Here is a 25,977-nt window from a genome sequence, read left to right on the forward strand (position 1 = left end):
GGAAGCCCTGAGGGGAGATCTCGAGCTAGAAGCGAGACAACCACAACTCATTGTAACAACGCGAAAGCGCCCAGATAATTCCGCATAAGCAGTAGGCCCTGTCATCGTGCAGGTGTTCCGAAGCTGGGTAACTCGCGTACCACCGTCCCGAGAGTACTCCGCCCTATGGCCCCTATTTCTTCTCCCCCTCGTGAGGATCCCTCCTCCGAGGTACCGTCGATTAGGCAACGACAGTCTCCCTGTCCCGTCCCTCTCAACTTTCTTCCGATGACATTTAGTGTCAGCAAAACCAATCCCGGTCGAGACAGGACATGGCATTCATATCTTGCATCCGCAACCCACTTAAGCTAGTATATCCAAGCAGATCAACCGGAGCCCTGACTCCAGATAGAGGCCGCGATGTTGCTGCTGATGCTGCTACATGTGCTTGTGGTGGCACCGGCGTCGGCTCAGCAGCAGCAGCCGCCTATGGTGCGTCCGGGGTGCCGCGACACGTGCGGCAACATCACCGTCCCGTACCCGTTCGGCATCGGCGCTGGCTGCTACCGCGACGACGGCCAAGGTGGCTACGCGCTCAAGTGCGACGACTCCGGCAGTTCACCGCCACGCCTCACCGTGGAAGGCTACAACCACCGCCTCGCCGCACTGTCCCTTGCAGCCGGCGAGGCCCGGGCCTACCTCAACGCGACGCGGGAGTGCTTCAACTCTACGGACGGGCTCATCGGCGGCAGGAGTAGAGACACGTCCATGGCCCTAGTCTTCAGTGTGTACCGCTTCTCCGACGCCAAGAACCGCCTCGTCGCGCTCGGCTGCCCCAACCTCGGCTACTTTGTCGACGCTGCCGGATACTACGTCAGCGGCTGCATGTCCGTGTGCCGGCCATCGCAGTATGCCATGCCGGGCCCGTGCACCGGCGTCGGGTGCTGCCAGAGCGCGATACCGCCCGGGATCGACTTCTTCGAGCCGCACCAGCGCAACTTCCCCAAGGGGCAGGACGACTCGTCCGCCTTCACCACAAACGCCACCTCCTGCCACTACGTCTTCCTCGTCGACACCGAGTGGTTCACCTACAGCGACCGCGTTTTCCTCGACCGAGCCGATGATTTTGATGTGCCCGTCGTGCTCGACTGGGCCGTCCGGAACGTCGGCAACTGCAGCGCCGCCAGGCGCAACGCCACCGACTTCGCCTGCCGGAGCATGCGCAGCGAGTGCTTTGATTCCACCAATGGGCCAGGGTACCGTTGCAACTGCTCAGCAGGTTTTCACGGCAACCCCTACCTTGATGGTGGTTGCGCAGGTACACATCGTGACACTAACACGAAGTCGACCACGCTGCTGAATTGTCTTTCTCCCATAAAGACGCTGCTGAATTGTTTTTTCTATAAAGAGGCTACTGTATTGTTGATAATTTTTTCTTGACCAAGTGCTGAAATTGTTTTGCAAACATTAGACATCGACGAGTGCCAACTGAAAGACGACTACCCGTGCTATGGAGTCTGCACAAACACGCTGGGAAACTACACTTGCCAGTGCCACCCGGAGACAAGTGGAGATCCCACCGTGAAGAATGGTTGCCGACCAAACGACAAGTTCACCTTAGCTCTCAAAGTACTTACAGGTACATTTACACCATGTTCTACTCATCTCAATTTCTTCTTATGAGTAATGCAAGCTAATAAACGTCAATTCAGGAGTCGGCGCGGGAGTGATCTTGTTAGGGTCCATGTGCTGCTGCCTCTGCCTGACGCTGCAGAAGAGCAAGCTCATGAGAAGAAAGCAGAAATTCTTCGAGCACAACGGAGGCATCATCTTGCAGCAGCAGATGAGGTCATACAATGGCAGCACCGGTGGATCCACTAGCGGATTCAAGATATTCTCCAGCGAAGAGCTAAAGAAGGCAACGAACAACTTCGCCGCCGATCAGATCCTTGGTCGTGGTGGCCACGGCATTGTCTACAGAGGTGCCCTGGCGGACAATTCGGTGGTGGCCATCAAGAAGTCCAAGATGATGGAGGAGGCCGAGACCAAGGAGTTTGCGAGGGAGATGCTCATCCTCTCCCAAATCAATCACCGGAACGTCGTCAAGCTGCTTGGTTGCTGCCTCGAGGTGGAGGTGCCGATGTTGGTGTACGAGTATGTTTCAAACGGCACTCTCTACCAGTACGTCCATGGCGGCAAGGGCCTCGACAGCGACACGGCCTTGGACACTCGTCTTCGGATCGCGGCAGAATCGGCAGAAGCGCTTGCGTACATGCACTCGTCAGCATTGCCACCGATCCTCCACGGAGACGTCAAGACGGCCAACATCCTGCTCGACGGCAACCTCACCGCAAAAGTAACCGACTTTGGGGCGTCGAAGCTAGCTCCAAATGACGAGGCCGAGATCGCCACGCTAGTGCAAGGCACCTGCGGGTACCTGGACCCGGAGTACCTTATGACATGCCAGCTGACCGACAAGAGCGACGTCTACAGCTTTGGCGTCGTGCTGTTGGAGCTGCTGACTAGGAAAAAAGTGCTCTGTTTCGATGGCCCGGAAGAAAATAGAAGCCTCGTGTCACGCTTCGTGATGGCGGTGAAGGCTGGCCGACACGACGAGCTCATGGATTGCCAGGTGAGAAAGGAGATGGGGCCCGAGGCGCTGGAAGAGATCACCAACCTTGTGATGCGGTGCGTGAGCGGAGCGGCCCGGGATGAAGGAGGTCGCGGAGAGGCTGGAGGCATTGAGGAGATTCCAGCGGCGTCCATGGGGTCAGGCAGGTGGTGGTGCTTTGGAGGACGAGGATGAGGAGAAGAGCTTGCTTGAGAGAAAGCAAGATTACAAGTTCAGACCCCACGATGTGCTTGACTTAGAGGGGGGCAGTACATACACATTTAGCTCGTAGGTCGGTCGTTCTAATAGTTTGTGTCACTCTTTTACAAAGTCGACTCAGATGAGGTAGTATAAAGTAATTTTTATGTAAAAACTTTCTTAAGTTGAAGCTTTTATTTGACCAGGAATAGCAGGCGTTCTAACTTTTGGGGGTAAAACACATTAGAATGGCATTAAAAAGGCAACGACAAAAAGGAAAAGAAAGTCTATAAAAGCAATTACCGTGATATGCCAGCACCAGGATGATGAAGGCCCTCTATAACCAGCACAGTAACTCCGTCAGGAGTATGGGAGATGAGGCAAAGAAGCATAACATATAAATCCAGGCTTCAAAGCATTGATCTTTATCCGTTAAATGACTTCTTCCCGACTTCCCGTGTCCGTTTCCTGAATCTAAAAGGTCAAATCATCCTCCTTGTTGCTGAAATCATGTTAAAATGTTGCTAAACTGATGTGATCAAAATGTTGAGGAACCGCTGAAATATTATCAAAATGTTGCTGAAATTTTACTTAAAAACTGCTAAAATGGGAGGAGATGGAACAGGTAGGGTGTGTGAAGAGATGAGGGCAAATTGTGTGTGCACATCCCCTGCTGGGCGCGACTCATGAAAAAGTCGCCAGGCATCAAGGGTTTCTCTAGTACAGTAATCTTTCTTGGGATATCGTTGACGTGGTCATATGAGGTAAAGCGCCACGAGTGGTGATGACATCAAGGGTTTCATATAACACGAGACGACAGCTAGACATGACTGATAGGTTCGACAGGATTGCTGCCCTGCCCTCAGAGATACTCCCAACCAGAAGTTCCAAAAGAAAATATACTCCCAAGATTGCCAACTAAAAATATGTTGCTGGCCGTCACTTGTAAGCGAGCACACTAATTTGTCTGACGTGCTGGACTGGAGTACGAAGATATATTATAGCTTGGTCAAAGTTCCTTTTATAATGGAAGGGGGCCAATGAGGGCCGGCAGTTCGGTTAACCACTGCTTCACTAGCATTTTGCTTAGGTAGAAGGTCATAGGCACAGCTTTAAGCTGGTAAAGTCCTAAACGGCCAATGAGGTACAAGACGCAGAACGGCAGAAGAAATCAGTTCGCAAGGGAAAGAACATGAACAAACAAACAGAGAAATACATGAGACACATGACGCCTGAAAATGCCCAAGACCTCGTCAATGGAAACAGTCGCAGATTGAATGTGAAGCATGTGCAGGATCTTGATGCCGAAGAAGACAAGCCACTGAAGAAATCATGCCCCGATCGCGTTGATGAACCCAGGAGGTGGCAGGGGGGAGTAGCCTCGTCAGTCACACAATCGGCTCACTCTCAGCCATCATTTACAAGCCAAAACTTCTCTTTTCAGGTATGCATGCCAAAATTTCAGAATAACCAGCAGAAACTCTTGTATTGACATGTGTCGTCATCTAGGGCTCTGCCAGGTGCGATCTTGTTAAACAAGTTCTGCCATAGGCTAAACGGCAAAGGTTGCTGTAGGTGTCGCCTCGTCACCAGTCAGTGCTCCAGATATAACACCTAACAAAAATACCATTCATTAGTGTTGTGTAGTACAACTGACCCGGTCCTAGCTAGTGACAGGTTATTAGTTTTCAGAACCTGCACGCGTACATGAACGTTCCATGATTCAGCATCTCACACTTCCCACTCCCTCCCAGCAGTCAGAGCATACTAACAGAGCAAAAATGGCGATCGCACCTGTGGTGCACCTCTTGCTGCTGTTACTACTGCCACTGGCAGAAGTCTCGGCCCAAGAGCAACAGAAGCCGCCACCACCTCCGCAGGTCGTGCGGCCGGGCTGCCGCGAAAAGTGCGGCAACATCACAGTCCCCTACCCCTTTGGCATCGGCGACGGTTGCTACCGTGATGATGGCAAAGGTGGCTTCCAGCTCAAGTGCGACGACTCCCATGCCACCCCGTGGCTCACCGCGGTTGGCTATGACATCCGGATCACGAACCTGTCCATCGCCACCGGCGAGGTTCAGGCAAAGCTCAAAGCGACGCGCTACTGCTACGACAACAAAGGTGTCAGCGTCAACCAGAGCCGTGATGGGGCTACTGTGCTCTCCAGCAGCCACTACCTCTTCTCCGCAACAAGGAACCGCCTCGTCGCGCTCGGCTGCCCCAGCCACGGCTACTTCGTCGACCCCACCGGCTACTACGTCAGTGGCTGCATGTCCATATGCAGGCCGTTGCAGTACGCCATGCCAGGGTCATGCACGGGCGTCGCCTGCTGCCAGAGCGCCATACCCAGCGCTGTTGGGTACTTCGAGCCATACCTGCTCGACGTGCAAAAGAAGGACGGAGACCCAATCTTGTATACAACCACCACGACCTGCCGCTACGTGTTCCTGGTGGATACCGAGTGGTTGAGTACCAGGTACAACAACGTCGACAAGCACCTCAACCGGACCGACAACCTTACCGTGCCCATCATCCTCGACTGGGCGGTCCGGAACGTCGACAACTGCAGCACCGCCAGGCTCAACAAAACTGACTACGCGTGCCGGAGCGTGGCCAGCCATTGCGTCAAATCCATAAACGGCGCTGGGTACCAGTGCAACTGCTCCAAAGGGTATGAGGGCAACCCCTATCTAGAAGACGGATGTAGAGGTATGCACACAGATATATCTTATTGGAATTTCAACACTACTCAACTGCTGCCATGTTTAACACGCTGTCTGATGAATTGTTTTGTCAAACGGAAGACATCGACGAGTGCGAACGCATAGAAAAGCAAGAGGAACCATGCTACGGTGTCTGCACAAATACTCCGGGAAGCTACACTTGCCAATGTCCTCCTGGGACTAATGGAAATGCCACCTGGAAGAATGGTTGCCGGCCAAAGGACAGTTTCACCTTCGCACTGAAACTAGTTACAGGTAAACAGACAGGACACAGCTTCAAATCTCACCGTGACTTGGTGCCATTATCTACCATCTATCTCTCATCCAACGTACCCGATTGATTTAGAATTTGATCTATATAATTAAAGCTTCCCAGAAAAAATTCTAGTAAATCAAGATTAATATTCCGGTGGAGTTTTATTTCATTTGAATTAAAGGTTTGTGGTTATAAATATGTATTTAGTTTAAACTAGTGCTCAAATACGTAAAAAGCTATTTAATCACAAGATAGGCATCCAAATGGGATGAAATATTACAGATTTTAGAACGAGGCATCTACAATTTACTGGAATATTTTCAAAAGTTTCTGAATAATTTTTAACTATTTTAGTTCAAAATCAGACGCAATCTGAAACGTTGAATCTGAGATAGATGATGGATGCTATCACCAAGTCACGGTGAGACTTGAAAGCATCAAGTCACTGAAGCGAAACTTCTTTCCCTTTAGTTGCTCCTGCAACCTTGTTGTCGGAAAACTTATAGTTATCCAATGTCGTACTCAGGAGCCAGTGTTGGAGTGTTCTTGCCAGTGTTCATGTGCTTCTGGCTCTACCTGGGGATCCAGAAGAGGAAGTTTATCAGGGCAAAGCACAAGTTCTTCGAACTAAATGGAGGCGTCTTCCTGCAGCAGCAGATGAGCTCCTACAATGGCACAGGCAACTGCGCCGGTGGGTTCAAGATCTTTTCTAAGGAAGACCTCGAGAAGGCTACCAACCACTTTGCTTCTGACTGTGTTCTTGGTCGCGGCGGGCACGGCATTGTCTACAAGGGTGTCCTTGAGGACAATACAGTGGTGGCAATCAAGAAGTCAAAGATGATAGAGGAAGCCCTGACCAAGGAATTCGCGATGGAGATGTTCATCCTCTCCCAGATCAACCACAAAAATGTCGTCAAGCTGCTCGGATGCTGCCTTGAAGTAGAAGTGCCCATATTGGTCTATGAGTATGTCTCAAACGGTACCCTATACCACTACATCCATGGCAGTAAGGGCATCGACTCTGGCGCATCCTTTGAAACCTGTCTTCGGATAGCAGTGGAGTCAGCCGAGGCACTAGCATACATGCATTCTTCGGCCTCACCTCCTATTCTCCATGGAGACGTCAAGACGGCAAACATTTTGTTGGACGACAAGCTCACAGCTAAAGTTTCAGATTTCGGAGCATCAAAACTGGCACCAACTGATGAGGCCAAGATGGCGACATTGGTGCAGGGAACATGTGGTTACCTTGATCCAGAATACCTAATGACATGCCGGCTGACTGAGAAGAGTGATGTGTACAGCTTTGGTGTCGTCCTGTTGGAGCTTCTGACAAAGAAGAAGGCACTGTACTTCGACGGGCCAGAGGAAGATAGAAGCCTTGTTTTATGCTTCATGATGGCAGTTCAGGTAGGCCAGCACCAAGAGCTTCTGGACAGCCAAGTGAGGAATGAGATGAGAATTGAAACGCTCGAAGTGATCACGCACCTCATCATGAGATGCTTGAACATGTGTGGACAGGAAAGGCCGACAATGAAGGAGGTTGCAGAGAGGCTAGAGATGCTGAGGAGATACCAGCTACACCCGTGGGATCAAGCAGATGCCAACACGGATGAGACACAGAGCTTGCTCGACATGGAACAACGGAATGTGGAATACAGGTTCACACAGGATTGCGTCCTTGATTTTGATGGAGGCAGTACATACAGCTTTAGCTCATAGATGGAAATATATTTTGGCATTCATTCTGCATATCCTTTCAGTCTGCATATCCTTTCAGATATGAATTCTTTTCAATGCAAGAAAAGAAATGCACATATGACAGTTGCAGAAAACTGAACACAAGCAAAGATTTAAACCTCATACTGGTTGTACAATTCAGTGAAATTGTAGAAATGATCTAAACCAATAATATGCAACTATGCCCGTTAATTTGCCACCCCTTTTTCTGTTTAAACGACGTTACAAGCAACAGGATGCAAAGAGAACTTGCAATCACTTATTAGGATGGAAACTTTATACATTTTACAGAAGGGAATTGCAAATCATTTTTCAGCATTTCTTGATTAGGTGACCAATACACAAATAAAACTCTTAACTTTATTTGCGGGCTAAATCCAAACTTTGCCTATAAGAAGTTGTACCTTTTCAACTGGGGAACTGGTGTCCCATGAACTTCTCTGACAGTGCTTCCTAGCAGAGAAATAAGCTTCCCAATGTATGTCATAGCACTGAGCGTTCCATGCTAAACCTTTTGCCATCGCATCCTTAATGCGCAAATCCCACCAAGAACGGTCATTCTTCTGCATAATGGAGAGAAATTTATGTAAGCTATGTCCTGGTATGAACTATGTTAGCTATGTTCAAAGCAACGATGTTCAGAGTATAGCTTATTCGGATAGATTTCGGTTTCTGACTGATTAACTGCAAACTTGGTTTACACTGATGGTTCAAAACTTCCCTTAATTGATTTATCCAGAGATGATTAGTTGTACATAAATCAGAAATTTACAATACTGTGACATGAAAGCTAGTGCCATGTTCTCTAAAAAAGATCTAGTGCCAAGGAGATTGTGAACTTACGATGCCATCAAGAGCTTGAGAAAAAGACATCGCTCAAAATGTAGAGATGATGTACTGAGACATTGCTAGTTTTGGTAGCGCATGACGGCCAGATTTTCTGGTCACAAGTAAATTAAAGCTCTAAACCATATGTTACAACATATAAATGCTAATCAACTGATGTAAAAGCTTACATTGATCCATAAAATGACCTTCTGTTGTAGCCATGCCCTTTTGACTTCCTATTGACACATAAAACATTTCATCTAAATTATATCCAAGGGAGGGAGGGAACTGCCCAAGTAAATATTGTGTGGCTGTTAGCTGTTACCTGTAACCATCACTGGGAAAATTTATCTGTATTGGGGGGCAGATCCATACTTTATTGCCTTCATATGCCTGCAAAGAGACATAGCGGTGGGTGGAAACATATGACAGCAACATTGTGCTTTATGTAAGATGATTATAATATGCACAAAGAGCATATTAGCAGAAGCGGAATAAACCACTGTATGCACATAAAAATAATGGCCATCGATGATATGTTTATCAATTGATATTACATATGAGTATGCCATCTTAAATGTATGAGAGAGTGCTGTTCATAGTGCGCATATATCATTTTGATCTACCTCAGCAGGTGAAGATACTGAAACAGCTATAGACTGTTTTGATTGTTCCCTTGTTCTATCACAATCGTTTGATACTGACTTTTCTGAATCCCGGGCACACTTATGAATTGAGCCTTAGCTTGCTAACAGAAACTGGAAAACAAACTTGTTTTGCATACCGCCATTTGCAGCACTGTATCATCAAAGGTAGAACAAATATGATATCAGAATCTGCAAATGTTAAATGTGCCAGTGCCTCACCGTATGTATCGATAAATGCTATTCCCTCTCCCTACTTGGTAGACTGGACCAAATGATAAATAAATTGAATGATCCTATATATATTGTATGACATGAGATGTCAAGCTTAAACAAGTTTCTTATGTTAGACATAACATGTTTTTACCTATATTTCTTCGATGTGCGCACAGTTGAGTTCACGGCAAACACCTTGTTTCCCATTACCTGTAGAGTGGTAAATATGCTAATAGAAGACCTGACTGTTAAGGTCCATACAGAATGCAAGTGCAGGTTAATAACACAAACCTGGGCTCCTCTGCCCTTTGCAATATGAACTGCTTTCTTAAGATTGTCAATAACTGAATCAACTTCTGGATACATCCTACCTAAAAATGGCTTGTGCTTCGTGCGATTTCACTGAAACAGCTAAAAAATGGATTCATTGCAAAGCAGTGAGTTACATACCACATCAGATGAACAACTATGGAATCCAAGGCATTGCTGAAGTACCTTTTGCAAAGTGATTTCCCTTCAATATCATTAAGAGAATACCACCGAGGAAGATAAATGTCTATGGATGGATCCCAAAGTTCGCCAGCCAAACCATGAGAAGCAACCAATACCTTCTCTCTGGATAGCAAAGTGCATGTAAGAAACAAACAATTCCTAGCTGTGATGGGAGACTTCTTAGCCTGCAACGATGAAATTCATGTAGAAAGCTAAACAAGAATGATTACCTATGCGTAATTAATGTTACTTCCGATCCATGTCCCAAGCCTTGGATAAGGACACCCCTCGGATGGGTTGAGGCCATCAACGCAACTCTATTTGAGTAAACAATCCCTCCCTGGAAATGTATCCTCTAGTAGGTCATCGAAAGAGGTACAGTAGAGGACATCAAGAGCTTAAGACAGATGCCAAGTTCATGTAGCTACTGCCTATGCGACATAAATTTTGATTGCATCGGTTGTATCGATGCAGACAATAATGTCGACCACAGTAATTTATGGCAACCATGCAAAGGGGTCTCCAGAGACGATGAGAACAAGAAATATGTAAAGGGAAGAGAAAGGCGAACGGTATACCATTTTAGGTATGTGCTATATTTTTTTCATCTAACTATAGCAATACCAATCAGCATTGAAGTGCTAAAATCATGCAATTTCACTTTCAGGTTCCCTTTTTAGGCTAGACATTCCAGTTCCTACAATAGTTTCTTCATTCTCTTTTTGCCAACATAGGTTTTTTCACCGCTTGCCTTTCCAACAGAATTGCTTATTTTCATCTTGCAATTTCTTCAGCTCCTCCATGGGCACAGCCTGCAAGCCACTGTTTCTGAAGCTACAGGACATGTGCAAGACACAAGCCACGAAAACAGACAACCTAAATCATCATTTACTGAGCAACAAATCTATGGGAATACATCAGTGTAACTGAAATTGCTCGGACATCGTGACACAAACTAGCACAGGTTCAGTGATAACCGGCAGAGTTTGTAGCGCAGACGTGACACTAAATTTGATTAAAACAAGGGAGGATAGACTAATTACTTACTCCGATGGGCCTCGCTGAAGAGCTCCCAGATATGCCACCCTTGGACTGTTCGCCAGCCAGAGCCGGGTCGGTTCCCTGCAACAGCAGACACACGAAACTCAGAAGTCAGAACCCCCATTGAGCTTGCAAATACATATTTAACGTTGTCAGACTACCATTTCAGGCCTGATATTTAACGTCGCGCGCCTTCCCCGTCCCTGGTGGCATGATGTGTGATGAGCGATCGAACCGAGTAAGAAGCCACAGCGGCAAACACGCAAACACTTGGCGGGACGTGAGGAGCAAACAGTGACACGCACTCAAACACTGAGCTCGCTCGCGCGCGCACCCATGATGGAATGCAGTGCAAGGAGCCATCGCCCATCGGTACCTGAAAAAGGAGCGCCTCGATGGCCGTCGCGCGAGGGCGAGAAGGGGTGGCGATGCTTCGCGCCTGGCGGAGTCAGCGGCACTGCCGCAGCGGGTCTGGGACCGGCGAGGAGGGGGCACGGGTCAAAAACCTCCGATGAGTCGCCCGGCGAGATAGGAGCCGCACTTGATTCTCCGTAATTTTCTGGACTGGAGGAGGCCAGGAGGATGAAGAGGGGGGTGCTTTTCACCGACCTGGTCGGTGCCTAGCGACGCACCGACCACCCCCCGTCCGTTGTTGGGCCGGCCCACGATTCCGCCTGGCTGTCCTCAGTTCCCGGACGAAATAGAATGTCACGAGTTCGATTCTCAGTTCCCGATTTTTTCAGTTCGTATTTCGGTGACGAACTAGACAGTGACGAGTACGATTTTTTCAGTTCGTATTTGCTTCAGTTCGTAGATCTTTTGTAAAAAAAATGTACGAAATCAGAATTAAACGAAAAAAAAAGAAATAGATTCCCGTTTCGTCAAATACTTATTTTTTCAGGTTACTGTTTCTTTGCATATTTTAAATTTTTAAAAAAGTGATTTTTTTCCATATGTTTTTATTTTCTTTTAAAAAAATATCATACATGAGTATATTCAAACAAACTGAAAAAGATCAAAAGTAAGAAGCGTTATTAGATCAATGTAACTTGTAAATTCAGCAATCACAAAACATGAAAAAAAGTTACAGGTACATGGAAAATCTGTCTACTTGAAATGCCAAGTATACATAAGACAAATAAGCTACATAAGACAAAGATGTATGGAAAAATATGTTTATTACAAGGGAAAACTGTCTCGTGATGTCAAAATTTGTTCATCTGATATATGAAAACTCAAATGGTGAGAACCTCTCGCAAAGAACATATCAGTGCTTGTAACTTGACAAAGATGATCATCTGCATGCTTCTCTGGAAAGCTACATTTGAAATAAGATATTACAAAGAAGTTAGGAAATTCCTGATGGTGAAATGTTTGATAAACCTGAAGCAAGTCTACTATGTAGTACAGAACATGAAAAACTGAAGCATTAACAAAACGTTTGTCATTGTCAGTCAAACTGGAGGGCGGATTACTAAATGTATGAAGCTGCTTAAGCTGGAAACAGTGTTATAGTTATCGGCATCCAAAAAACGATTGATAGAAAAAAGAAAACATAGTGGGATCTCGAAACAGAGCTACACATTTATTATTCGAAGCAGCAAAACGACGGATGTAGAAAATGGGGGCTATGCGTTGTATTCTATGGACTGAACGCTAATTAAGCGATAGATCATGTGCACGACGCGTTCCAGAGAAGAAGAAACATAGTTGGATTTAATGAATATGAGATAGCAATTCAGACAGAAAAATAGTAACTTGAAGGCACTTACAATTTTAAATACATCATCTGTCTCCTTGAAAATAAATTGCTAACGTAATCAATGAAGAAGATGTGGAGCCTGTGAAAAAAGAATGAACACACTTTACATAAAAAATGAAATCTCGTGCTGTTGGATTCTATATGGTCAGTGCACAGAAATTGATATATTACTAAAAAATATATATACTTACATGCTTCGAAATGAAATCTCGTGCTATTGGCACCTGTTGCTCATTAAATTTGTTTATCACTAGCTGGCATGAGACTTTTTCACGAATTGCTTGCAAGTCAACCTTTTATTTGAAAACCAAAAAATAAGAAATCCAGATTTACTATTGTTTTTTTCAGGAGCAGAAAGTACAAAATTATAATGGACAGAATAAGTTACATTTGAGAATTGTTGTACTTCAACTCCATTGTAGCATCTCATATATTGGATCACAAAAATTCCAGAATCATACCTGTGCTCCAAAAACGAAAAAAATGGCAATGCCATGGTAAGCTTATGTATAAAACAATATTAAAAGTTTTGAATAAAAACAGAAGGGACTGTATTCACCTAAAGTTTTGCTTTGGCACATGAACATACTTAACACTAAAATCATGTATGTTGAACTTGAAGCAACCAGGATAACATTTGACAAATAGTTGTTTGAAATTGAATATCACAGTGTTAACTACTGTGGAGAACTTTCCTACTGAGGAATCAGGATTTAACACATCAAATGATTTATCAATGAAGTTTGCGACAATAAGTATCCACTCTTTTCCAATTGGACATGGAATGTGTACCTACATATATTTGATGTGAAAAAAATTAATTAATATTTTATTACAAAATTAAAAGAGCGATTCTGTCAAATATATATTGAGGGTGAAAAAGCTGAATGATAAAAAAGAAATATACCAGCCCTGCGTTTTCCAATCTGTATCCAACATAATCTAGTGAGAAAATCCTTTTATATTCTGGATTAGAACAATCCAAATTGGGGTCCCTCAGTAATTTCTGTGCGAAGTCAAAAAGGATAAATGAATGGAAATTAAATTGGAAAACACGCTAATAGCTTCTGTTGAGATCATCCAGTAAAAAAAAAGAGGGTAAAAATGTCGTGTGGAAAATATGATTTGGTAAAAGAATATACAAACCGTGACTTCTTTTATGACGACATGCATGAGAATATCTTTGTCACCAAATTTTCCTTCTTTTCTACGATGAATTTGCTCGGTCGAAGTTAACATGCCATAGCAATCCATTACACAGGGGTGAATCCAACCGCCTGTATTCATAGATAAAGCCAACGTTCTCTGGTCTACCCATACACTTTTAATTTCAAAAATTCTTGGGCTGACAAAAAAAAAGAATATGTTTTTGTAAAACAGCTATTTTTTGTAACTTAGCAAAACATGAAAATTAGTTTACACATGAAGTTATTGGAACACATACCTGTTATCACATTTTGAGCTTGTAAGTTTTGTGTAAAATTCATGCTCATATGCAGTGGCAAAAATAACTTGTTGCGGAGTTTGTACATGTTGCATTTTCATTGAGCTGCTAGGAATGAAAGGAGTTTTTAACTTGATACTACTTTGGCCTCCTAATATTTCTTGGCCACATTGATCAAGGACCATGTGTAATAGAGGGTCAATTGCTTTCAGTTTTGATCCTGGCTGTACAGTAAAAAACAGTATGTAGAAGAGTTGATCAATTCCTATTCAAATTGGAAAATGAAAACTGTAAAAATGCATAAAACACATACCGAGGAATAGGTATGGCCAGACATGTTTGCATTGTTTTCTTCGAATAGATTGAAACAAGGAAAAATTCCTTTGTTTTCATCAGTAATTGCAGGAATTCTTTTCCCAAGAAGCCTTTCATTTAGAGAAAAAACGTATTTATCATCTTGAGCTTTTTTCTGGCCAGTAGGTTGCAAGTTACTTCGGGGTGTGACATTACCTATTTATGTTTGTATCATTATTTAGTAATGCATGTTTGAATATATATGTTCAAGAATATGTATGGTGTTGTATATAAAAAAGAAATTTGAAGTCAATTACTTCTTTGGTTATTATGTGAGAAAATGTTCTCTGTCCTCCAATCTTCGTTCTTCATTTTTAGAAGATTATTCATTTTCTCATCATTTCCTACACAAAAAATAAAAAGAAAAGGGAAAAAGAGTTAAATACAGTGTTGTAGCACTAAAAAATAAATTTTGTGTGTGTATTGAAATTTAGTTAACCATCCATGGAAAAATGAAAAAGCGATAAGAAATCTACCTTGAAATTGTTTTTCTTCGCTTGGCAAGTAGAACTGAAAATCCTCAAGAGAAAACTTACAGTCCTCTTTGTAACTTGTACTTTGATTCTTTATTTCAAAAGATAGCTCTGTATGTATATGTAGAACAAAAAATAGTAAGTAAGGATAAGTACTAGGAAAAAAAATAAACAACAGGGGACAAAAAGTAGATAGTAATGCCTTACCTTCTTTAAATTGTTTAAGGAATTCAGAGAACTGTACAGATGTATCAGTTGCACTTATCTGTGATGTCATGCCTTTCGGATGAAGTAATGTTGATTCATACTCAGGATAAAAATTTGGTAGATCGAATCCATCAGATGGTTCTAGAATTGAACACCCTTCACTGAACCTATCTAGAAATTGATTTAACTCAAATCTTGAATGGTAGTTGTCTTTGGGGACATGAACTTTATGAAAAAAAAACATATTCTGGAAGAATTGGTCCATTTCTTCTTCTGAAACTTTTTTCTTCTGTTGGTATACAACCATTTCTGACTTGTTTTCTTCAGTTGTTGCATTCTTTTTTGTTTGAGCAGGAAAATGCAACTCGTTCCCCAAAAAAGGCTCAACTTCTTGGTTATTACTTGAAGATGAAACAAGTTGCATGTCATCTATATATCCGTTAACAATTGGAATGGAGTTTTGAACAATTTTCTGGAAGAAATTTGAAACCATTGATTGGAGCCTCTTCTTGTCCTTTATTTTTGAAAAAATATGAATGCATAAGTTGTATGAGATATGATAGTATGAACATTAAAAAGTAAACAAATAAGGAAAATCATTAGCAAGTAAAAAATCATATGACTTTAGAGCTTACCTGAAATAAAGCAATTTTTTGAAATTTAAGTTCCATGTAATCTTTTATTTCAGAAGGCATTTCAATTTGCTGTTTACTTCCTTTGAATGGTGTAGATGTTATATGCTTTCTCTGCAAATTAAAATGGAAACAAATTAATTTAAAAAAACAGTAAATAATAAAAAAACCAATAATAATTCTATTATACTTTTACAGATAGTGTTCAGTTGGAAAAAAAGCATGTTTAATTAGAAACATGATTAAATCATATAGTTAGTACTTACAACAAGTCTCCCAAATCCTTTGCTATGTCCTTGTTGTGAGTCAAGAGCAATGTATGAGTTTACGACATGGGTTGTCCACAGTGGTAACCTTGGAACACTGTTGCCCAAGTTGAATTCTGAAGTTATTAGAAACTCGAAGTATGAAATCTACAGACAAAAAAATAAATGAACAATGAACTTAGATTGATATTGAATGAATGATAAAATATAGTTTAATTAACATGAATTAAAGATTTCTATTTAATTTACCACTAGTAGTATCTTGCAACCTCCAGATTCCAACTCTATGTTTTGCTTCTTCCTGAACAGGTATTTCTTTATAGCTCGTAACAGGCAATCAAGTGTGAAAGAACACCAGTCTAGGCTTGGGATTGAAGAAATATCTTTCAAGTTGGGATAATATGCAGGGCTTGCAACTCCAGATGCATTTGGATCAATGAAAGCAGTAAGTAGTAAGAGCATGAAAATCACAGTGAAAGAATCTTCATTCAAATCAGTTGACAGCAAAGAACATAAATGTTCTACTGTTGGAGTTTTTGTTTTCACAATATTCATAATGAAATCTGAGCATTCTATTGATTCAGTTCTGACTACAGCTTTTGGACCAGCAGGGAATCCTAGTATCATGTGTATCGAATGAGAACATAATGTGAAAGTGAACCCATCTTCAAGCGATAAAGTTCCTGATGTTGTATCAAACTGGGAGATCAGCCATTCAAAAATGACTTGAACATTGCTGAAGCATGAGAAAGTCAGAATAGAACCAAATCCAAGCTTCCTGATGATAAGTTTTCTCGATTCAGGTAATGTTGACAAAGCTTCAAGAAATATTCTTGTGTATTCTGAATTTTGCCGCTGAAAATATATTAAAATATAAAATTATAGTCTTGCAAAATTGAAGTATAGAAGAATTAAAATGCGATAACATAGAATGATAATAAAAAAGGAAGCAAAATACCTTATATTTCTTGTTACTTTTCGTTGAGATATCGTTGCAAAGTATTTCTTGACCCTCCCTTTTTTTATAATTAGTTATTTCCATCTACGAAAAATCAGATGACAGTGATTAACAAATATTAGTTGTTTACAGTGACTAAATAAATTGGCCTTAGCATTTAGTTTTGTGTGACTAGTACATCTTTTGAAAAAACTGATGTTATAGAAACCAATGGTACATAAATTAAATGTCTATAGTAGCTGATATAGTGAACACAAAAGTTGATTATTAGAATAAAAAAGCAACGGTGGCTGCACACGCAAGCTATGTTTAACTGCTCTTAACTATGGTTATTAAAATTTGAATACAGTTATTGTGCTACAAAGATTTTTTGATAAAAAAGTTGTAGCTGAGAGAGAGAAAGACCATGCAGTGCTGTTCATGTTCCCAGTAGAAGAAAACAGGTGTGTCCCGGCCTCACATGTGCACACGAATCGTCAAAAAAATTGCTCACGGACAGCTGCAGCAGTAGCACTACTAGAAAGCAGCTATTCTCTTAGTCACCTAGACTGTAATTGGAAAGATGTAATCTATTCTACTCTTGTAATCTTATTTGAATGCTCTTACTAGGTTGTCTGGTTCCGATCATTGCACGTTGAGAAACGAACATTTTTGTGTATTACTAGACATAAAAATATTACAAGAGTAGAATAGATTGGGAAGAATTAATAGGTTGACTTGCATTGTTGTGTATTACTAGGCTGCAGCTGCAAAAACCTACCTGTCAAACTAAAATTGATTGAGAAGAATTATTCTACTAGATGTCTTCTAGTAGCCAAACTAAAACCTACATGCCAACAACAAAAAGTATTTACCAAATGAAAACCAATAAGCATTTTCTTATTTTGCATGCTCGTACAAGACTCATTGTCACTGTTTACAAAAACAAATAAGCAAAATCTTATTTGAATGCTCTGTTCTAGACACTGAGCTGGATGGGAGCTATGTGTCTGGTGTAACGATCTGCATTTCCATATTCAATCTATCTCAACATATGGTTGGCAAAAATGCAGAGTAAAATGAGAAAATCGGAGAGAGAAGAAGCTTGATTACATGGATTTCTACAAAATATGTATTTCTGATGCACAGCAATATTTAGATTTACCGAAAACAGGCAACAAACAAAGAAAAATTTACCGAACCTATTGCTCTAGATCGATTGCTCTGTGGTGGGGATGGAGTGGTCTTGAAGATCTATTGCTCTAGATCTGGCTACAAGGAGGAATCGCCATCAGGTTTCGCTGCAGGAATTTTTGCTCCTCAAGCTGAAGTGTGGTCAGATTTAGGAGAGAAATTCGGAAGGATAGGGAGACGGCGAGATGGGGATATTTTCTGAGATGTAGGTCGAGTGGAGGAAGAAGGGAAAGCTGGTGTCCAGAAGTATGTCTTATGGCCCCACATGGAAGTGTGTACGTACCACTATATTTTGCAATTTCTAAGTACTTGCAGGGTCTAAAATGCAAAAGTATCAATATATGCTTGTAACGCACGAACATATCCAAAATTAAAAGAAAAAAAACCGGATCGAGGTCGAGTGTAGGAAGAAGGACACGAATTTCCGCCGGAGATCTGGAAGGGGCAGACTGATCTACTACGCCTGAACCACACACAAGATCTTCTTCATCTCCTGCTGTCAGACGTGCCCTGCTCCTGCCGCCGATCTTCATGATTCGGGTTAGATTTCTCCCTGTATTGATGCAAAACATGACCTGCTGCTGCCGTCGATCTTCATAATCTTGTTCTATTTGTTAGCTTGTAGTGATGTAAATCATGAGTAGTACAAAAATCGAAATACGATTTTCTGCCAAACATCAACCTATATTTGTTCAAATTGCTCTTCTTCTTTCCCCCAATTTTGTCAAGCTGAAAACCACCTGAATTGCCCATCGACTTAGCTATTTCTGTTCTTTCTCTTCTGATCGAAACTGCTCAATCTCGTCAGCAAATCTGTAGCAAATCTCCATTGATTCCTTGTTGATGCTCTGTACCTATGACCACTATGAGTAAAATCTCTTGTGCCGCCATGCTTTCTTTCTCTACTGAATTATGCTTCCTTGGTGATGCTCTGTACATGTATGGCATGTAATTTTGAGCAAAGTTAACATTCCAAAAATGCAGTTGATTGTCTGGTACTAAAACAAGGAGATTTTCTAAAGAAGCTTGGGCTGATTCAGTACCTATTTCTTACCTAAGACCCGAAAAAATAAAGCTGACCCGGTTTTAAATCTGATGAAAACATATTATAATTCAGTTGAGAAAAAGAAATCTTGCGTGTATTCCATGCTCTAAAATCTTGTCATAAATTTGTTGCTGAAAATGCAAAAATAGTAACTTCAATAAATGGAAAAATCATGTCTCATATATTCACTAGACACAGAATTGATCTCATATGCTTGTTCCTTATCCTATCGATAATACTTCGTACTTTTCTTGTATTTGTTTACTTGCTTCTTTTAACATAGAAACCAGGTACATTACTGAATGGTAATCATACATCATACATGCACAACACACCTTTCATTATTGCTGCAGACACCTTTGGATTGTGATGCTACTTACTTCCATGATATAGGTTGCAGGCGATGTGTAGAAAAAAATCTCCATAGTATTTCACCTGCAATTGCAATTGCAAGTGCAAAAAAGAGAATCATATATAATTATTAGAAAAAATGCATACTTATTTGAGAAAGCGCATGTCTTAAACTGAATAATTATATTTTGCAGGTTATCCAATGGAAAATCAATCAGTGAACATAGAAACCGTGGAAAATGTTGATAAAGTTCAAGCAGCTATAAGTAATTTTAGAGAGAATCAGCGAAAAGTTAATGAAGAGAAGCAAAAAAGCAAAAGCTACTGAACAGGTGTAGTTAACATTTTAATTATAAAAGAATAATTTTCCATTGATGTGTTTATTTAGTCTAAACTAACAAAACATATGTTACTTGTAAAACCACAGGGTAAAACAGGTAAAACAAAATGTACTGCTCTTGCACGTGCTATATGTTCAAGCAAGGTTCTGGAGTCTCATTTTGCCAAGGTAAAAAAACAATGTATTAATTGTTATCTGAGTGATTTTCCTAGTTTGTTATATTTAAAGTATATTAAAAAATGTAGAATGCAAAGACTGCCGTTACTTCTTCAAAGGAAAAGAAAGATCAAGCAATGGATGAATTTGATCAGTATGTCTTGTATGAAGAAATGAGAAAACATACAGAGGTGCGTTAAAAGTATAACGCACTTTATGAATTACTTCTATTATTTTAGCAATAACCAAAAAAACAATTTTAACTAAAAATACTAAAAAATGCTATATATTGAATTTTCTCAGGGTTTGTCTGAAGTAATTGGAAGGAACAAAAGTTTCAATCATAATAATGTCCAAGATATGATGAACTCTGTAGCAGTTGCATCAACTAGCTCAAAGGTAACTATGTATTTGGGAAACTTTTTATATCTGTACTTTTAAGCATTTGTAGGTCATACATTCTGTTTATTTTTCTATAAAAGCATGCTTACTTGTTTTCAGGAAAACATATCTGTACAAAAAAATTCAGTTCCTTTTTATATATGTAGTAAGAATGTTCATTAAAAAAATCCAGTATATGTATGAAGTAGTATTCTATAAGCAATTATTTTTTGCCTAGCTATATGTCCTATCTGTTCAATCTGTTTTAATTTACCATGTTCTGGACAGAACTTCCTTTGTTTACAGATTAAAAATTTGAAGCTAGTAGTTTTAACTATTATCTCTGTTTTAATTTTCCAAAATGTATTTCCTCATTTATTTAGTCTGTGTTCCAAGAAGCATCATAATAACGTGATAAAAACATTATTTTGCAGATACCTGATTCTGAACATAATGAGGAGAATGCTTGTAATGATAATTCGGTTGTCCAACATGAAGATATTGAAACTGATTTGGATAAGGTAATTGTCTGTTTCTGATTTCATTCGTAAAAATACTTTGTCTCAAACAGGGAGAATAATAAATTCATTTTCGTTGATGTTTTATGACTTTCCTGTTTTGTTTTAGGTCTTGGAGATTTTGGAAGAAGATATTGAAGGTGGTAGTGAAGATATGAGTGATTCAGAAGATGATGTAGTCAACCCTAAGGAAGATTATTTATTTCCAACTCCTGAAGAAATAAGTAATGCAAAACCACCAGAAGTTGGTATGGTTTTCCCCAGTTTGGATCATGCAGTAAAGTTTGTTAACATTTACGGGAAGGTAGCTGGTTTTGCTGTCATAAAAGGAAGGAATTATAAAGCAAGAAAAATTACCTTAGAATGCAACAAGGGCAGGAAAGACCGAACAAAGGATATAACTGAAAGGAAAAGGAAAAGGAATGTTCTAGCAAAAACGAATTGTCGTATGCATGTCAGAGTAAAACAAGTGCATACCTCTTGGCAAATCATTTCATGTTCACTTGAGCACAACCATGAATTAGCACCTTCTCCTTCCCTGACAAAGTTTTTCTTGAGTCACAGACACATGACTGAGGAAGAAATTATGTTATCTAAATTACTGCAAGAGATCAGGGTGAAGCCTCAACGAATAATGACTATATTCAGAAGATTGAAAGGTAGCTTTGGAAATATAAATTTTGGGAAAAAGAAAATGGACAACCTGAAGCAAGTTGAAAGGAAGTTGAAACGGAATACAGATATTGCATGTGCTCTAAATTACATTGAAAAGATTCAGCTCGCCAAACCTGGTTTTTGTTGCAAGATGGAAGTTGATGGTGAAGGTATGGTCAGATCTTTATTTTGGACAGATGCAAAATCGAGAATGGATTACAAGCTATATGGCGATTTAATCTGTTTTGATACAACCTACAGTACTAACAAGTACAACATGCCTTTCGCCCCCATTATTGGAATCAATGGAAATGCGAAGACAATAGTTTTTGGTTGGGCTCTTCTAAAGGATCAGTCTGCAGATACTTTTGAATGGCTATTTGAAAGTTTTGTCGAAGTCATGGAAGGAAAGAAGCCAAAGCTTATCTTGACTGATCAAGATGCTGCCATCCAAGCTGCAATAAGTAGGGTGTTCTGGGATTCTTTTCATAGGTTTTGCATTTGGCACATCCTACAGAATCTGAAACAGAACACAAGTGCATACATGGCAGAGAGAGAAGGTATGGAAGATACAATAGTGAGCCTAATAATGGATTCACTTCACATATTGGAGTTTGAAACTGGTTGGAAAAAGATGCTTCAGACTTACAACTGTGCTGACCATGAGCATCTGAAGAGGATGTGGGGGAACAGGGCGAAGTTTGTTCCAGCCTATTTCAGAGGTAGTTTCTGCCCTTTTACACGCTCTACAGGGAGAAGTGAGAGCTTTAACTCAAATTTTAAAGATTATGTGCTGCGAAAAGATACAATTGAGAATTTCTTGAAGCAATACGAGATTTTCCAAGAGAATGTTGTGGAAATTGAGAATGAAGACCGTTTCCACTCTACTCAACAGGATCCCACTTTTTGGTGCCATCAGCCCATTGAGCGGCATGCAGCAAAAATATACACAAGAGGTATTTACTCGAAGTTTGCGACCGAGCTTCTTAATTCAACTGCTTTCGGTGTTACTGAAATAGTGAAGGACAAGTTGTATGAGTTGAAGAAGCTATTCAATTACAAGAAACCTGAGTATAGGAGAGATGTCTTCACTGTTTGCGTTGATAGACAGAATCAAACCTATGAATGTGAGTGCGCAAAGTTTGAGAAAGATGGAATTCTATGTTGCCACATTCTGAGACTGTTCACACAGTTTGATGTTGTAGAGATTCCAACTGAGTACATATTACCAAGATGGACAATAAAATATAGGGAGGATGAACTGTTATTACAGAAAAAGCAAAGTGTTGATGTACATGGAGCTGAAACATCTGCTAGTACTTTGAGATATGCGATGCTTCTCAATAGTGTCAACGATGTGTGCGCTGATTTAAGCAAGGATGCAAATAAGAGCAAACAATTTATTGAGGAGGTTCATAAACTTCACAAAAGGTTGATGGCGGAAGACAATGCAGAACAGCAAACAGATGGCAACTATGTCATCCTCAAAGACCCTCCAGTAATAAAAAAAAGGTTCAGCACAACTGAAGACTCCTATGAAGGAAGGATTGGTCCCTGTTGTAAGTAATGTAAACATTTGGTTGAATGGTGATGGTAGTATATCTGAACCTGTTGAGCAAATTAGTTCAAAAATGAAGTCTGCAAAGAAGCGTAAGCAACTTAAAGAAGGTGAAGCATCTGCTTTGAAAGATCCTCCAGTATCTACTGCAATATCAGTAAACAAAGGAGACCGACTGAAGCCTCAATCAGAAAAGAACTCCAGGAAGAAAAAGAAAAAACCACCAGGCATATAGTTCATTCAGTGGTAACCTTTTCATGATCCAACTTTGCTTTTATTTTATTAAATGTTTTTAATATTTGAATGCTCCATCAAAAATCTCATATAGACCATTGAATGTGAAGAATTTGTGGTCCATCTTTTGCTCAACAGGTTCTATGACTAAAAAACAATCATGTTTTTCTGAAACTTTATGCCTGATTGTAAAATGACTCATATAATTTCATACAAAAAAATGCCTGGTTGTTATTGTCTTATTTTTTGCAAGCTATTGGTTGGACATTTACTCCTTAAGTTTTTGAATACTTCATAAAAAATCTCATATAGTCAATTGAATGGGAAGAATCTGTGGTCCATCTTTTCCACAACAGGTTCTGTGATCAAAAAACATCCATTGTTTTCTGAAACTATATGCTTGGTGATAAAATGGCTCATATAATGTGATATAATATGCCTTGTTGTTTTTGGATTTTATTTTGGCAATCTATAGCATAGACATTTACTCCCCTATAAAATATGCATATTAATTCTTACTGATGTCCCTAATCTATAAAAGCATGAATTGTCTTGCAGGGATATATTCGAACAACCTCACCAACATTTCTTTTATCTAGGAACAACCTCACTTATGGTCTACGAAAAGAAGCGACTCTTCAATCTTGCCCATCTCATCGGCTTATAATTTGTTACATAACCAGCTCTTTGGGGATCTGCCTCCTTTTAGTTTATTTGACACTGTCTCCTTCATATCAGTGTCTGACAAGAATACTGGCCCGTGTGGTGTTCAAGAACAACTTTTCTTGTCCTGGTGTGTTGCCTTGACCAAATGTATTTAACACAGGAAGAACCTGTACCTGGGGAGCTAAATCATAGGAAAAACATACTGTGCATCTCGGCCCTTGTTGCAAATGATACTCTCTAGTTAGTCTTATGTCATTTTGTTTTTAGAAACATTTTTGATCCATGAAAAAAGTTGATCCTGTGCAACATCTCATTTCTGCTTTTGCTAGCAGCTTATATCCAAATGTTTATCATGGTTCAGATCATAAAAATGTTCAACTCAATAGTTCACGCAGCTAGCTAATTTTGTTTTAATTTTTTGATGATTGATAATATTTTCTTTTGAGTTCTACATTGGTTTTGTTGAACAATCAACCATTCCCACCCATTTATGTATCTGACTTGCTAAATATTTGCGGAGGCAGTATACCACCTCAAATGTGCTGACTTAGAAACCTGTATATGGAATGTTCATCATTGGTTAGATTAATCATGAAAATCTGCCACCTTATATGCATAATACATTGGCAGACTATGTATTTTTTTTGGAACAAACAATTAATGTGTTTGTATCAAAATACTTTAAAATGGAGAAGAGTTCTTGAAGTATACCAGGCCTGAATTCTCGAATCTAAAAACCAACATTATCAAATGACAAAAACTGTTTAAAGTCCTGGATCAGAACAATTCAAATTGGGATCCACGAGTATTGTCTGTGATAAGATACATAGTGGAAGTAACATCAGTAGTATAAGGTTTCATATTTTAATCAAATGATTAAGTCAGATCATACAAAAACATGTCTTTTTAATAACTTCATGAATTATAATATCATTCTTTCCAAGAAGACCTTCCCTTTTACGATGATTTGTAGTTAACATCCCGAAAAAAAAGTCCATTACACATGGGTGTATCCATCCCCCATTGTTCATGGATAGTGTAAATGTTCTTTGATCAACCCAAAAAAAAATTTATTTCGAAGATGTTTGGGCTGTTACACAAAATATTTTAAAGTATAAGAATGTAAGAAACAGCAATTGACATGAACTGAAAATAGTAAAAAATAAGACCTTGATTTAACAGTGACTGATTCTTGGAACATTAACGTTTTCTTGGCATGAACGGTTTCTTGACATGAAAGGTTTTCTACCTTTAACAAATATTCAACCATGAACGGATTCTTGGCATGAACGATTCCCTACGTTGAACAAAAATTCAACCATGAACGGATTGTTGGTATGAATTGTGTCTACCTTTAACAGAAATACAACCCATGAACGGATTGTTTGTATGAACAGTTCTGTAGCTTGAACATAAAAATAAAATAGCATGAATGGATTCGTGGCATGAACGGATTCGTGGCATGAACGGATTCTTGGTATGAACTGTTTCCTACCTAAAACAAAAATAGAACCATGAACGGATTGTTTGTATGAACGGTTTCATAGCTTGAACATTAAAAAAAACATTAATGGATTCTTCGAATGAACGGATTCTTGTCATTAACGGTTTCCTTCCTTGAACAAAAATACAACTATAAACGGATTGTTGGTATGAACGGTTTCATAGCTTGAACATAAAAAAAACATGAACGGATTCTTCGAATGAACGGATTCTTGGCATTAACGGTTTCTTGGCATGAACAGTTTCTTGGCATGAAAGGTTTTCTACCTTTAACAAATATTCAACCATGAACGGATTCTTGGCATGAACGATTTCCTACCTTGGCCAAAAATTCAACCATGAACGGATTGTTGTTATGAATTGTTTCTACCTTGAACAAAAATTCAACCCATGAACGGATTGTTTGTATGAACGGTTTCGTAGCTTTAACATAAAAATAAAAAGCATGAACGGATTCGTGGCATGAACTAATTCGTGGCATGAACGGATTCTTGGCATTAACGGTTTCCTACCTAAAACGGATTGTTTGTATGAACGGTTTCATAACTTGAACATAAAAAAAACATGAACGGAT

General features: G+C 40.2%; 1 protein-coding gene, 1 long non-coding RNA gene and 1 pseudogene across 4 annotated transcripts; 2 read left to right on the forward strand and 1 right to left on the reverse strand.

The window, feature by feature from the left end:
• The first annotated feature begins 241 nt into the window (after positions 1 to 241).
• On the forward strand, positions 242 to 3,012 carry LOC127305456 (wall-associated receptor kinase 1-like; annotated as a pseudogene).
• Positions 3,013 to 3,842: 830 nt separating this feature from the next.
• LOC127305460 (uncharacterized) lies at positions 3,843 to 10,227 on the reverse strand. 3 transcript variants are annotated; one of them, XR_007853953.2, is made up of 8 exons: positions 9,918 to 10,227; positions 9,691 to 9,810; positions 9,347 to 9,606; positions 8,661 to 8,728; positions 8,524 to 8,571; positions 8,351 to 8,447; positions 7,912 to 8,070; positions 3,843 to 4,402 (listed from the first exon to the last, which is right to left on the reverse strand). It is a non-coding gene; the product is annotated as an uncharacterized lncRNA (long non-coding RNA). The 3 variants fall into 3 exon arrangements; XR_007853955.2 differs by having other exon boundaries at positions 8,661 to 9,275; XR_011746240.1 differs by having other exon boundaries at positions 8,661 to 9,606.
• LOC127305455 (wall-associated receptor kinase 2) lies at positions 4,549 to 7,900 on the forward strand. The gene is made up of 3 exons (XM_051335872.2): positions 4,549 to 5,497; positions 5,593 to 5,766; positions 6,294 to 7,900. The coding sequence occupies exons 1-3, from the start codon at positions 4,570 to 4,572 to the stop codon at positions 7,487 to 7,489; spliced, it is 2,298 nt and encodes a 765-aa protein (XP_051191832.2). The 5' UTR covers positions 4,549 to 4,569; the 3' UTR covers positions 7,490 to 7,900.
• Positions 10,228 to 25,977: the final 15,750 nt, after the last annotated feature.

This window comes from Lolium perenne, chromosome 6 (genome assembly GCF_019359855.2).
Source record: "Lolium perenne isolate Kyuss_39 chromosome 6, Kyuss_2.0, whole genome shotgun sequence".
NCBI classification, from domain to species: Eukaryota; Viridiplantae; Streptophyta; class Magnoliopsida; order Poales; family Poaceae; genus Lolium; species Lolium perenne.